Source organism: Anopheles merus, unplaced genomic scaffold, assembly GCF_017562075.2.
Source record: "Anopheles merus strain MAF unplaced genomic scaffold, AmerM5.1 LNR4001019, whole genome shotgun sequence".
NCBI classification, from domain to species: Eukaryota; Metazoa; Arthropoda; class Insecta; order Diptera; family Culicidae; genus Anopheles; species Anopheles merus.
This window is the reverse complement of record NW_024428599.1, coordinates 7,529-22,796: the sequence shown is the minus strand read 5'-3', so window position 1 is coordinate 22,796 and position 15,268 is coordinate 7,529. Positions and strand designations below refer to the sequence as shown.

Below are 15,268 nucleotides of genomic sequence, written 5' to 3'. Positions count from 1 at the left end.
ACTTCTGCGATTTTCACCAAAAACTATTGCGATTTTCGCAAACACTTCTGCGATTTTCGAAAAAACTTCTGCGAGTTTCGCAAACACTTCTGCGAGTTTCGCAAAAACTTCTGCGATTTTCGCAAAATCTTCTACGATTTTCGCAAAACACTTCTGCGATTTTCGCAATAACTTCTGCGATTTTCGTAAACACTTCTTCGATTTTCGCAAAAACTTCTGCGATTTTCGCAAACACTTCTGCGATTTTCGCAAAAACTTCTGCGATTTTCGCAAACACTTCTGCGATTTTCGCAAACACTTCTGCGATTTTCGCAAACACTTCTGCGATTTTCGCAAAAACTTCTGCGATTTTCGCAAAAATCTTCTGCGATTTTCGCAAACACTTCTGCGATTTTCACAAAAAAACTGCTGCGATTTTCGCAAACACTTCTGCGATTTTCGCAAAATCTTCTGCGATTTTCGCAAAAGCTTCTGCGATTTTCGCCAAAAACTTCTGCGATTTTCGCAAACACTTCTGCGATTTTCGCAAAACACTTCTGCGATTTTCGCAAAACACTTCTGCGATTTTCGCAAACACTTCTGCGATTTTCGCAAAACACTTCTGCGATTTTCGCAAACACTTCTGCGATTGTCGCAAAAGCTTCTGCCGATTTCGCAAAATCTTCTGCGATTTTCGCAAAAACTTCTGCGATTTTCGCAAACACTTCTGCGATTTTCGCAAAAACTTCTGCGATTTTCGTCAAAAACTTTTGCGATTTTCGCAAACACTTCTGCGTGTTTCGCAAAAACTTCTGCGATTTTCGCAACCACTTCTGCGATTTTCGCAAAACCTTTTGCGATTTTCGCAAAACTTCTGCGATTTTTGCAAAAAATTCTGCGATTTTCGCAAACACTTCTGCGATTTTCGCAAACACTTCTGCGATTTTCGCAAACACTTCTGCGATTGTCGCAAAAGCTTCTGCCGATTTCGCAAAATCTTCTGCGATTTTCGCAAAAAACTTCTGCGATTTTCGCAAAACCTTTTGCGATTTTCGCAAACACTTCTGCGATTTTCGCAAAAACTTCTGCGATTTTCGCAAACACTTCTGCAATTTTCGCAAACACTTCTGCGATTTTCGCAAACACTTCTGCGATTTTCGCAAAACCTTCTACGATTTTCGCAAAAACTTCTGCGATTTTCGCAAACACTTCTGCGATTTTCGCAAACACTTCTGCGATTTTCGCAAAATCCTCTGCGATTTTCGCAAACACTTCTGCGATTTTCACAAAAACTGCTGCGATTTTCGCAAACACTTCTGCGATTTTCGCAAAAGCTTCTGCGAGTTTCGCCAAAAACTTCTGCGATTTTCGCAAACACTTCTGCGATTTTCGCAAAACTTCTGCGATTTTCGTAACACTTCTTCGATTTTCGCAAACACTTCTGCGATTTTCGCAAAACACTTCTGCGATTTTCGCAAACACTTCTACGATTTTCGCAAAACACTTCTGCGATTTTCGCAATAACTTCTGCGATTTTCGTAAACACTTCTTCGATTTTCGCAAACACTTCTGCGATTTTCGCAAAAAGTTTTGCGATTTTCGCAAACACTTCTACGATTTTCGCAAACACTTCTGCGATTTTCGCAATAAACTTCTGCGATTTTCGTAAAACTTCTTCGATTTTCGCAAACACTTCTGCGATTTTCGCAAACACTTCTGCGATTTTCGCAAAAAACTTCTACGATTTTCGCAAACACTTCTGCGATTTTCGCAATAACTTCTGCGATTTTCGTAAAACACTTCTTCGATTTTCGCAAACACTTCTGCGATTTTCGCAAACACTTCTGCGATTTTCGCAAAAACTTCTGCGATTTTCGCAAACACTTCTGCTATTTTCGCAAACACTTCTGCGATTTTCGCAAAAACCTCTGCGATTTTCGCAAAACCTTCTACGATTTTCGCAAAAACTTCCGCGATTTTCTTAATCACTTCTGCGTTTTTCGCAAAAACTTCTGCGATTTTCGCAAACACTTCTGCGTTTTTCGCAAACACTTCTGCGTTTTTCGCAAACACTTCTGCGATTTTCGCAAACACTTCTGCGATTTTCTCAAAACTTCTGCGATTTCCGCAAAAACTTCTGCGATTTTCGCAAACACTTCTGCGATTTTCGCAAACACTTCTGCGATTTTCGCAAAAACTTCTGCGATTTTCGCAAACACTTCTGCGATTTTCGCAAACACTTCTGCGATTTTCGCCAAAAACTGTTGCGATTTTCGCAAAAACTTCTGCGATTTTCGCAAAAACTTCTGCGATTTTCGCAAACACTTCTGCGATTTTCGCAAACACTTCTGCGATTTTCGCAAAACCTTCTACGATTTTCGCAAAAACTTCTGCGATTTTCGCAAACACTTCTGCGTTTTTCGCAAACACTTCTGCGATTTTCGCAAACACTTCTGCGATTTTCGCAAAAACTTCTGCGATTTTCGCAAAAACTTCTGCGATTTTCGCAAACACTTCTGCGATTTTCGCAAAAAACTTCTGCGATTTTCGCAAACACTTCTGCGATTTTCGCAAACACTTCTACGATTTTCGCAAACACTTCTGCGATTTTCGCAAACCTTCTGCGATTTTCGTAAACACTTCTTCGATTTTCGCAAACACTTCTGCGATTTTCGCAAACACTTCTGCGATTTTCGCAAAAACTTCTGCGATTTTCGCAAACACTTCTGCGATTTTCGCAAAACACTTCTGCGATTTTCGCAAAAAACCTCTGCGATTTTTCGCAAAACCTTCTACGATTTTCGCAAAAACTTCTGCGATTTTCGCAAACACTTCTGCGTTTTTCGCAAAAACTTCTGCGATTTTCGCAAAAAACTTCTGCGATTTTCGCCAAAAACTATTGCGATTTTCGCAAACACTTCTGCGATTTTCGCAAAAACTTCTGCGAGATACGCAAAAACTTCTGCGAGTTTCGCAAAAACTTCTGCGATTTTCGCAAACACTTCTACGATTTTCGCAAACACTTCTGCGATTTTCGCAATAACTTCTGCGATTTTCGTAAACACTTCTTCGATTTTCGCAAACACTTCTGCGATTTTCGCAAAAAGTTTTGCGATTTTCGCAAACACTTCTACGATTTTCGCAAAACATTCTGCGATTTTCGCAATAACTTCTGCGATTTTCGTAAACACTTCTTCGATTTTCGCAAACACTTCTGCGATTTTCGCAAACATTCTGCGATTTTCGCAAAAACTTCTGCGATTTTCGCAAAACATTCTGCGATTTTCGCAAACACTTCTGCGATTTCGCAAAAAACCTCTGCGATTTTCGCAAAACCTTCTACGATTTTCGCAAAAACTTCCGCGATTTTCGCAAACACTTCTGCGTTTTTCGCAAAAACTTCTGCGATTTTCGCAAACACTTCTGCGATTTTCTCAAAACACTTCTGCGATTTCCGCAAAAACTTCTGCGATTTTCGCAAAAACTTCTGCGATTTTCGCAAAAAACTTCTGCGATTTTCGCAAAACTTCTGCGATTTTGCAAAAACTCTGCGATTTTCGCAAAAAGTTTTGCGATTTTCGCAAAAACTTCTGCGATTTTCGCAAAAACTTCTGCGATTTTCGCAAACACTTCTGCGATTTTCGCCAAAAACTTTTGCGATTTTCGCAAACACTTCTGCGATTTTCGCAAAAACTTCTGCGATGTTCGCAAAAAGTTTTGCGATTTTCGCAAACACTTCTGCGATTTTCGCAAAACCTTCTACGATTTTCGCAAAAAACTTCTGCGATTTTCGCAAACACTTCTGCGTTTTTCGCAAACACTTCTGCGATTTTCGCAAAACACTTCTGCGATTTCGCAAAAACTTCTGCGATTTTCGCAAAAACTTCTGCGATTTTCGCAAATCTTCTGCGATTTTCGCAAACACTTTCTGCGATTTTCTCAAACACTTCTGCGATTTCCGCAAAAACTTCTGCGATTTTCGCAAAAACTTCTGCGATTTTCGCAAACACTTCTGCGATTTTCGCAAAAACTTCTGCGATTTTCGCAAAAAGTTTTGCGATTTTCGCAAAAACCTCTGCGATTTTCGCAAAACCTTCTACGATTTTCGCAAAAACTTCTGCGATTTTCGCAAACACTTCTGCGTTTTTCGCAAAAACTTCTGCGATTTTCGCAAACACTTCTGCGATTTTCTCAAACACTTCTGCGATTTCCGCAAAAACTTCTGCGATTTCCGCAAACACTTCTGCGTTTTTCGCAAAAACTTCTGCGATTTTCGCAAAAACTTCTGCGATTTTCGCAAAAAGAATTGCGATTTTCGCAAACACTTCTGCGATTTTCGCAAACACTTCTGCGATTTTCACCAAAAACTGCTGCGATTTTCGCAAACACTTCTGCGATTTTCGCAAAATCTTCTGCGATTTTCGCAAAAACTTCTGCGATTTTCGCCAAAAACTTCTGCGATTTTCGCAAACACTTCTGCGATTTTCGCAAACACTTCTGCGATTTTCGCAATAACTTCTGCGATTTTCGTAAACACTTCTTCGATTTTCGCAAAAACTTCTGCGATTTTCACAAAAACTGCTGCGATTTTCGCAAAAACTTCTGCGATTTTCGCAAAAACTTCTGCGTTTTCGCAAAAACTTCTGCGATTTTCGCAAACACTTCTGCGATTTTCGCAAACACTTCTGCGATTTTCGCAAACACTTCTGCGTTTTTCGCAAACACTTCTGCGTTTTTCGCAAACACTTCTGCGATTTTCGCAAACACTTCTGCGATTTTCGCAAAATCTTCTGCGATTTTCGCAAAAGCTTCTGCGATTTTCGCAAAAACTTCTGCGATTTTCGCAAACACTTCTGCGATTTTCGCAAACACTTCTGCGATTTTCGCAAACACTTCTGCGATTTTCGCAAAACACTTCTGCGATTTTCGCAAACACTTCTGCGATTTTCGCAAACACTTCTGCGATTGTCGCAAAAACTTCTGCCGATTTCGCAAAATCTTCTGCGATTTTCGCAAAAACTTCTGCGATTTTCGCAAAAAACTTCTGCGATTTTCGCAAAAACTTCTGCGATTTTCGCAAAAACTTTTGCGATTTTCGCAAACACTTCTGCGTGTTTCGCAAAAACTTCTGCGATTTTCGCAACCACTTCTGCGATTTTCGCAAAACCTTTTGCGATTTTCGCAAAAACTTCTGCGATTTTTGCAAAAAATTCTGCGATTTTCGCAAACACTTCTGCGATTTTCGCAAACACTTCTGCGATTTTCGCAAACACTTCTGCGATTGTCGCAAAAGCTTCTGCCGATTTCGCAAAATCTTCTGCGATTTTCGCAAACACTTCTGCGATTTTCGCAAAACCTTTTGCGATTTTCGCAAACACTTCTGCGACTTTCGCAAAAACTTCTGCGATTTTCGCAAACACTTCTGCAATTTTCGCAAAAACTTCTGCGTTTGTCGCAAACACTTCTGCGATTTTCGCAAACACTTCTGCGATTGTCGCAAAAACTTCTGCGATTTTCGCAAACACTTCTGCGATTTTCGCAAAATCTTCTGCGATTTTCGCAAAATCTTCTGCGATTTTCGCAAACCACTTCTGCGATTTTCACAAAAACTGCTGCGATTTTCGCAAACACTCTGCGATTTCGCGATTTTGCGCAAAATCATCTTCTGCGATTTTCGCAAACATTTCTGCGATTTTCGCAAACACTTCTACGATTTTCGCAAACACTTCTGCGATTTTCGCAATAACTTCTGCGATTTTCGCAAACACTTCTGCGATTTTCGCAATAACTTCTGCGATTTTCGTAAACACTTCTTCGATTTTCGCAAACACTTCTGCGATTTTCGCAAACACTTCTGCGATTTTCGCAAAAACTTCTGCGATTTTCGCAAACACTTCTGCGATTTTCGCAAACACTTCTGCGATTTTCGCAAAAACCTCTGCGATTTTCGCAAACCTTCTACGATTTTCGCAAAAACTTCTGCGATTTTCGCAAACACTTCTGCGATTTTCGCAAAAACTTCTGCGATTTTCGCAAACACTTCTGCGATTTTCGCAAAAACTTCTGCGAGATACGCAAAACACTTCTGCGAGTTTCGCAAAAACTTCTGCGATTTTCGCAAAATCTTCTACGATTTTCGCAAACACTTCTGCGATTTTCGCAAAAACTTCTGCGATTTTCGTAAACACTTCTTCGATTTTCGCAAACACTTCTGCGATTTTCGCAAACACTTCTGCGATTTTCGCAAACACTTCTACGATTTTCGCAAACACTTCTGCGATTTTCGCAATAACTTCTGCGATTTTCGTAAACACTTCTTCGATTTTCGCAAACACTTCTGCGATTTTCGCAAACACTTCTGCGATTTTCGCAAAAACTTCTGCGATTTTCGCAAACACTTCTGCGATTTTCGCAAACACTTCTGCGATTGTCGCAAAAACCTCTGCGATTTTCGCAAAACCTTCTACGATTTTCGCAAAAACTTCCGCGATTTTCGCAAACACTTCTGCGATTTTCGCAAACACTTCTGCGATTTTCGCAAACACTTCTGCGATTGTCGCAAAAACCTCTGTGATTTTCGCAAAACCTTCTACGATTTTCGCAAAAACTTCCGCGATTTTCGCAAAAACTTCTGCGTTTTTCGCAAAAACTTCTGCGATTTTCGCAAACACTTCTGCGTTTTTCGCAAACACTTCTGCGTTTTTCGCAAACACTTCTGCGATTTTCGCAAACACTTCTGCGATTTTCTCAAACACTTCTGCGATTTCCGCAAAAACTTCTGCGATTTTCGCAAAAACTTCTGCGATTTTCGCAAACACTTCTGCGATTTTCGCAAAAACTTCTGCGATTTCCGCAAAAACTTCTGCGATTTTCGCAAACACTTCTGCGATTTTCCCATCCAACTCCTATTCCGACACGTCCTCGTCGTGCAGAGTGGTAACATGTGCCTTCATATATCCTAGCTTGGGTACACGGGCTAGATCCAACCCCTTGGGCGGATGGTGGCATATGGCGAACCAGGAGGGGGGTGGGTATCCCGGGAAACTGGGTGCCTGAACGTCGGGGGGGCAACCCGACGCTAAATAAAACGGCCACGTGGGCGCAGGGCCAGTCACCCAGTCCCATGTAACAACTGACTACAGAAAGCATCAGAAGGATACGAAACGGACTTAACGATACCGACCCAACGCAATGCCCCGGACAACGATTAAAATGGGCTCATGGAACGTACGCACTCTTAGCAAAGCCGGAGCCTTGAAACAACTTGATGACGCCCTAGCCACATTGAGCATGGACCTCGTAGCTCTACAAGAGATTCGGTGGCTAGGGAACGGTGTGCACAACAGGCGTGGTAAGCAATGCTACGATATTTACTACAGCTGCCACGACCGCCACCACGTGCTCGGAACGGGTTTCGCCGTAGGTCCCCGGCTGAAATCCGTAATCATAGATTTCAAGGCTATAAACGATAGGCTATGCACCCTGCGCATGCGAGGCAAATTTTTTAATATAAGCCTCATAAACGTTCACGCCCCTACCGAAGATAAAGAGGAAGAGGAGAAGGACCTTTTTACGGCCGCCTCGCTAGAACTATAGATGCGTGCCCCAGGCATGACCTCAAAATCATCCTGGGGGACTTCAACGCAAAAGTCGGTAGGGAGCCAATGTACCGCCAATACACTGGCTGTCACAGTCTGCATGAGCACAGTAACGATAATGGTAGTAGATTGGTCCAGTTCGCCGCAGCGAACAATCTGGTTGTAGGAAGTACCAAATTTGCGCGGAGGGACATCCACAAAATGACGTGGGCGCACCCGGATGGCGAATCCTTCAACCAGATCGACCACGTGTTAATAAGCCGCCGACGACAGTCGAGCCTGTTAAACGTCAGAACTTATCGAGGAGCCAATATCGATTCCGATCACTACTTGGTTGGCTTAGTGATACGTTGTAGAATCGCCCGCCCCGCACCAATGGGGGCGGAGAAAACACGCAGCCTCGGCTCAACACGGACTCTCTAAGGAACATTACTGTCCAACAGGAATTCAAAGCCGCTTTAGACGAGTCTCTACTACCAGAAAACAGATATGAAACTACGAGCGAGAGGTGGAACGCTCTAAAAACAAAAATAATAAACTGTGCAAGAAATATACTCCCACCACGTCGTGGCAACACCAAATCTGGCTGGTTCGACGATGAATGCAGACAAGTGACCGAACGTAAGAATACTGCATACCGAGCAATGCAGCAACGGCATAGAACGCGGGCATGCGCAGAGGAATATTCACGGCTCAGACGCGAAGAGAAACGAGTTCACCGCTCTAAGAAGCATGCTTTGGAAGAGCAAAACATGCGGGAACTCGAGCAAACCAGAGAGGCGTACGGACCGACACGAAAGTTTTACCAAGCGATAGCAGGTCACCGAAACAACGTGGTACCTAAGGTAACCTGCTGTCGCAACAAGGATGGAGATCTGGTTAGTAACCAGCCAGAGGTCCTCTCGCGGTGGGCTCAGTACTTTGATGAATTACTCAACGACCAGTTAAACGAACAGCTAGAAGCGCCACTAGCAGATAGTGTCATGCTACTGCCACCTAGCATAGAAGAAACACGAAAGGCTATCCGTCGGCTGAAAAATAACAAGGCACCCGGAACCGACGGAATTGCAGCTGAACTGGTCAAGAATGGAGGTGCACGACTAGAAAACGAGATTCATCAAATTGTTACTGAGGTGTGGGATAGCGAATCGATGCCTTGTGATTGGAATCTCGGCATCATCTACCCCGTATACAAGAAGGGAGACAGGTTGGACTGCAACAACTACAGGGGTATTACGGTGTTGAATACCGCCTATAAAATATTCTCCCTGATCCTTCAGGATCGCCTTGTCCCGCACGTCGAAGAGATAGTAGGAAACTATCAAAGAGGATTCCGAAACGGAAAATCAACCACTGATCAGATCTTCACCATGCGGCAGATCTTGGAGAAGATGGCTGAATACAAAAACGACACATACCATCTCTTCATAGACTTCAAAGCCGCATACGATAGCATAGCCAGGGTAAAACTGTACGACGCTATGAGCTCATTTGGAATCCCGGCCAAACTGATAAGGCTAGTTAGAATGACTATGACCAACGTCACATGCCAGGTGAGGGTGGATGGAAAACTCTCAGTGTTGTGATATGTTGCGCTACTTAACAACGGCCAACAACGCGGGAAGGGTTTAAGCTTAAGATGTAGGTAAAAACCGTGTATTCACTAATAATATCTTTGCCCTTCTGCCTGCCCGTACCGAGTGCCCGACCGCCGCTCGGTTCCCGCTTGATGCCCTCTCATTCTCCCGAGAGACCCGACCTCCTACACTCACACATCACACGAAGACCCTTGCCTGTCGTCGGTGAGTGGCCTAATGTGTTAGGCAGGTTGGGCCATAACATCTCCCCCTTTAAAACACGAACGCGTCGAACCATCGCGGGGGTCTTCTATTCCTCGAAGACCGACGAGGTGAACGTAACATGGTAGTACTGGTCTCCGGGGGTGCCGACCGCTCCGGGGAGAGTGGTTGAGGGAGAGGGTCCGAGCACGATCCTCCTGACGTATCGGTTAGTGGTAATTGATCGCTCACCAACGGAAGTTTCCATTCATCCAGTATAACATCAATGGGTAGATGAATGGATTCGCTACCCGGCTGCAGTATCTGAGGGATGTCCTTCGATGCTCGCTTCCGCATTTGGTTTTGATGTCTTCGGAGCATTCTGCCATCTGACCCTTTTAGTTGATACATGACGTTCCCCAACTTACTTATCACTTCAGCCGATATCCATCTCCATGAATTCCGCCCATACACTTTTGTTAAAACAGCGTCACCTGGCATAAATCCTCCATAAACGATATTAGTTTCCCTTTCAATTATAGTTGGCGGGCGCAAAAGATCGAGGTGGGTTCTTACGGAAAACTTAACCATCAATTCCCCTGGCGTTTCATTCCCCTCAAGCGCCGGATTAGGCGTGGTACGATAAGACTGCAGAAAAGTGTCCAGCGCCTCATCTATAGACATGTCTCCTGTTTGTATCTTTCTTAATGCGCGCTTTAGGGTGTCTACAAACCGCTCTGCCTGTCCGTTGGACTGCGGATGAAATGGTGGCGTAGTTATATGTTGAATGCCGCGGCTCTCACAGAATTCCTTAAATGCATCACTTGTGAATTGCGGCCCATTGTCACTCACAATTGTAAGGGGCATTCCGAAACGTGCAAATAATCCTCGTAATATGGCAACCGTAGCTCGTGTAGTAGTTGTGGAAGTTTTTATAATTTCTGGCCACTTGGAAAACGCGTCCACCACTACTAGGAAGTAGGCGTCCTGAATTGGCCCAGCGTAGTCCACATGTAGTCGTTGCCAAGGGCCGGAAGGTTTCGGCCACGGTGCTGGTATTGCTTGAGGTGGTGACTTGGCAGCCGCTGCGCACAGTTCACAAGTAGCTACGTACTCTACTATTTCATTGTCCATCAGTGGCCAGTACACATAACTTCGCGCAAGCGATTTCATCCGTTGGATTCCTGGATGACCACGGTGGAGCTGTTCCAAGCACTGTGTTCGCAGGTCTGCGGGTATAACCAGCCTCTCCCCGAACAAAATGCACCCTTCAACCGTCGATAGTGCCTCTTTGCGGTCATGGAAACGCGCTAATTCCGAGCCGTAGCTAGTCTCACGCGGCCAGCCTTCTTGTATATAACGATAAACCTCTCGCAGCAAAGAATCCGATTGCGTACTTTGTTCTACGTCTCTAAAACAAAGAGGAGAGGAATTAATTATTGCATTCACTGCTACTGACCTTACATCTTCCTCCAAGCTAAGGCTGGCGATTACGTATTCGCGTTCCGGTTTCACGTGGTGTCTTATAAGCCGCGAGAGGATGTCTGCATTCCCGAAATGTCCTGATTGCACGTACTCAATAGAAAAGTCGTACAGCTGCATGGTCAGGGCAAATCGCTGCAATCTGGTAGCTGTATAGACGGGAATGCCTTTCTTCGAGCCAAAAATCCGGAGCAGGGGACGGTGGTCTGTTTGGAGTCTGAAATGACGGCCGTATAGCATCTTATGGAACTTGGTAACTGCATAAACGAGGGCCAAGCCTTCGCGATCAATCTGACTGTAGTTAAACTCCGCATTGGTCAGCGCTCGTGAAGCATGCTGTATAACCTTAACGCTTCCATCTGGAAATTTATGGCTAATAGTAGCTCCGATTCCAACGGATGAAGCGTCTGCTGATACAATTATTTCTGCCGTAGGATCGTAGTGTGTTAATAGCAGCTCTGATGACAGTATTTCTTTAAATTTCTTGAAAGCTGCTTCGCATTCTGTTGTCCATTTAAATTGTTTTTCGTTCTTTAGAAGATTATCAAGGGGGAATCTTAGATCGCGCATCATTGGAACAAATTTTCCATAATAATTAATTGCCCCTAGGAAAGATCTAACTCCGGCAATATCGGTGGGGGCTGGTAAATTCTGTATAGCGCTAATCTTTTCAGGGTCAGGACGTATTCCCCTGCCATCGATTACATGCCCAAGATATTTAATCTGACACATTTTAAACACACATTTGTCAGGTCGTAATGTGAAACCAAATTCCTCAATTCGTTTTAGTACAAGATTTAGCGTATTATCATGGTCTTTGTCTGACATACCTCCAATTATGAGATCATCCATATAGCCGCAAACTCCTGTTATTCCTGCCAACATGGTATCAATCAGTTGTTGAAATGCTGCTGGGGCTATTTTTATGCCGGGCGGTAGACGGTTGTAGTGGTATAGCCCACGATGGGTATTTATTGTTAGCAGCGGGCGAAATTTTTCATCAATCTGCACCTGAAGAAAAGCATCGGAGAGATCAATCTTACTGAAAATTTGGCATCGGGCTAACTTAGCAAAAATGTCCTCTGGCAGTGGAAGCGGGTACTCATGTGGTCGTAGGATGTCATTCAGCCCTGTCGAGTAATCACCGCAAATCCTGATTTTTCCATTTGCCTTCCGTACAACCACTATAGGGGCAGCCCAATCCGAGTAATCCACGGGAGTAATGACTTTCAGGGCTTCCAAACGGTCCAGTTCTTCATCGACAGTCTGTAGCATTGCATAAGCCACGGGGCGCTTAGGACGAAATACAGGGTGACTGCCCTCTTTTATTTCCAATTTTATGCGCGATTTTAAACAAAGCCCCATGCCCTTGAAAACTGTCGGAAAACGCTTCTCCCATACTGACTCAGGTGTACTCACCGCATCGATGTTACTACAGAACTGGTCCATCGGGATTGATCCGAGCTCAAAAGCTTCCACCACGTCCGCTCCCAGCAGGAAAAGGTTGGCCCGTGCGACTCGGATTGTTGCCTGTTGAGTTCTAGAAGCGATGGTTATTGATGCATCAAACTCACCCTTTAGTTGCAGATAATTTTGCGAGGCTGTCTTCGCTTTTACTGTTGCTGCCATCAAAGGAGGCTGTCCGACATCCCTCCATAGCCCCTCGCTGATCACTGTGATATCGGACGCCGTATCGAGCTGCAGCTTAACAGGTGTTCCATTTATCAACACGTTCACATATTTCCGCCTTGCTTCTACGTTGCACATATTTACGTTTACGACTCGCGTTGCAACTTGTGTGCTCCCTCTCTTGTTGTCCTGTCGCTGAATCGATTTGCTCTTTCACAATATCCTTCCCGATGTCCATATCTTCCGCAATCCGTGCATACATGTGACTTATATGGACATTCTCTCTTCCAATGGGGACCACCGCACGACCAGCACGCATTCGTTGGCTTTTGTAAATACATGGTGTTTCCTCTGGGATGTGTCTGTGTTTGTTGACCGAAAGGTTGGTACTGCTGCCGATAAAACTGCTGTTGATGCGATCTTTGGCCACCGTTTTTCACCGCAAACACTCGTTCTCCGTGATCATTAGCGATCAACGCGCTATCCACCTTTATATTAGTTATACGCTGGCATTCCGCCGATAGCTGCTCCAATGTAACGTCATTCTTCTCCTCAATGCGGGCAAGCAGCCGATTGCGCATGTCGGTATCGGTTTCCTCCTTAAGCCCGCACACCAGGATAAGGCACTTAAATTGCTCCTCATTCATCCCAGCGAACTCAAAATCGACACACGCCCTATTCACACGGCAAGCAAACGTGAGCAGATCTTCTTTGCACGATTTAGCTATCTGCATACACTTGTAGCGTTTGCTTAGTAGAGACTCTATTCTGCCGAAAAGCGCCGTTAATTTTTCAACTGTCTCATCGAATGACATGTCACGGGGTGCGCGGGGTAAAATAAAACTGGTATAACGTGCATGTTCTACGGTGCCCAGCTTACGTCCTAGGAGCCTTACTTTTGCACCGTCGTCGAGTCGGGAAGCGTCCCGTAGAAACAGATCTTCATACCGCTCAAACCATGCCTTAAATGTTGCTCCCGACTCTGCATCATACCGGAATTCACTTATATTGCTTGCTAAAGCTTCGAGGATAAGCTCGGGGTTTGTCGGTGTCGAACTTTGTTGCGGAGGCTGTGGATGCTGTGGCTGCTGTGGATGCTGTAGCAACTGTGCTGCCGGTTGCTGTTGATATTGCAATATTTGCGTCATAAGCTGTTGTTGCTGACTCATTTGCTGCTGCAATAGTTGAATCATCTGCGAAAGCCCAGCGTCCGGGCTCGAGGTCGATGCACCTTGCTGCGATGGCGCTCCGGCCATGTTCTGCGACTGTGGCTGAGCTGGTAACGCTGCACTGTTTGGCAATGGCTGTTGCTGTTGCTGCTGCCCGTTGCTAAAACCCGCGTTTCCCCAATTTTGCGATAAACGTCGATGCTCTTCATCCTCCATCATTTCGTCCGGTTTAACATCCTTCTACGCTTACGCGAAATTGTCCCGTCTTATTAGCGCGATACACACAATATAAAACACTTAGAGTTCCATAAACGACACACTTTTAACAAATAGCAAGCAAATTAAAATTCGTCGGGTTCGATAAAAGAAATAAATACTTATTTGGAATAAAATAGTCTCTCTTTTCTTTTACTCTCGTCGCCACTGTTGTGATATGTTGCGCTACTTAACAACGGCCAACAACGCGGGAAGGGTTTAAGCTTAAGATGTAGGTAAAAACCGTGTATTCACTAATAATATCTTTGCCCTTCTGCCTGCCCGTACCGAGTGCCCGACCGCCGCTCGGTTCCCGCTTGATGCCCTCTCATTCTCCCGAGAGACCCGACCTCCTACACTCACACATCACACGAAGACCCTTGCCTGTCGTCGGTGAGTGGCCTAATGTGTTAGGCAGGTTGGGCCATAACACTCAGGACCTTTTGCTACCACCAAAGGTCTGCGCCAGGGGGACGGGCTTGCCTGTCTCCTATTCAACTTGGCGCTAGAGAGGGCCATCCGCGACTCGAGGGTGGAGACTACGGGAACCATCTTCTATAAGTCAACCCAGATCCTGGCATACGCTGATGATATAGACATCATTGGTCTGCGGCTCTCCTATGTAGCAGAAGCCTACCAAGGGATTGAGCAGGCGGCAGAGAGCCTCGGATTGCAGATAAACGAGGCAAAGACCAAACTGATGGTGGCAACATCAGCGGACCTACCAATAAATAATCCGAATCTACGTAGGTGTGACGTACAGATAGGTGAACGCACTTTTGAAGTCGTCCCACAATTCACCTATCTTGGGTCAAAGGTCAGCAACGACAACAGCATGGAAGCTGAGTTGCGCGCAAGGATGCTGGCTGCCAACCGGTCATTCTACAGCCTGAAAAAGCAGTTTACCTCAAAGAACCTGTCGCGACGGACGAAGCTGGGACTATATAGTACCTATATAGTACCAGTACTCACATACGCCTCTGAGACATGGACACTGTCCAATCTGACGAAACCCTCTTAGCCGCGTTCGAGAGGAAGATGCTCAGAAGGATACTTGGCCCCGTATGTGTGGAAGGACAATGGAGGAGCCGCTATAATGACGAGCTATACGAGATGTACGGCGACCTCACTGTCGTACAGCGTATAAAGCTCGCCAGGCTCCGGTGGGCTGGCCATGTTATACGCATGGAAACGGACGACCCAGCCCGTAAAGTCTTTTTAGGCCGTCCACAAGGACAGAGGAGGCGTGGTAGGCCCAAATTGAGGTGGCAAGATGGCGTGGAGGCGTCCGCCATTAAGGCCGGGATAACGGACTGGCAGACGAAGGCGCGAGACCGTGAGCGGTTTCGGCCACTCCTGAGGCAGGCCAAGACCGCAA

At 45.2% G+C, this 15,268-nt stretch overlaps 2 protein-coding genes across 4 annotated transcripts; both read right to left on the bottom strand.

The window, feature by feature from the left end:
- Window positions 1–9,674: 9,674 nt before the first annotated feature.
- On the bottom strand, window positions 9,675–12,649 carry LOC121603300 (uncharacterized protein K02A2.6-like). Of its 3 annotated transcripts, none has more exons than XM_041931970.1 (2): window positions 10,850–12,649; window positions 9,675–10,766 (listed from the first exon to the last, which is right to left on the bottom strand). In XM_041931970.1, exons 1-2 carry the CDS (start codon window positions 12,602–12,604, stop codon window positions 10,689–10,691), a joined length of 1,833 nt encoding a protein of 610 aa, XP_041787904.1. In that variant the 5' UTR covers window positions 12,605–12,649; the 3' UTR covers window positions 9,675–10,688. The 3 variants fall into 3 exon arrangements, with proteins under 3 accessions (XP_041787904.1, XP_041787906.1, XP_041787905.1); XM_041931972.1 differs by having other exon boundaries at window positions 9,675–11,560; window positions 11,668–12,649; XM_041931971.1 differs by having other exon boundaries at window positions 9,675–11,054; window positions 11,668–12,649.
- Window positions 12,613–13,854, bottom strand: LOC121603301 (uncharacterized protein K02A2.6-like). The gene has a single exon (XM_041931973.1). It carries the CDS (start codon window positions 13,852–13,854, stop codon window positions 12,613–12,615), a length of 1,242 nt encoding a protein of 413 aa, XP_041787907.1.
- Window positions 13,855–15,268: the final 1,414 nt, after the last annotated feature.

What these genes read in the sequence shown, in the direction of transcription:
- LOC121603300 (XM_041931970.1), bottom strand. Translation starts at nt 12,604, where the DNA reads ATGTGCAACGTAGAAGCAAGGCGGAAATATGTGAACGTGTTGATAAAT. An exon ending in TGAAACCGGAACGCGAATAC is followed by an intron (nt 10,767 to 10,849) that starts GTAATCGCCAGC and finishes TCTTTGTTTTAG; the next exon opens with AGACGTAGAACAAAGTACGC.
- LOC121603301 (XM_041931973.1), bottom strand. Translation starts at nt 13,854, where the DNA reads ATGATGGAGGATGAAGAGCATCGACGTTTATCGCAAAATTGGGGAAAC.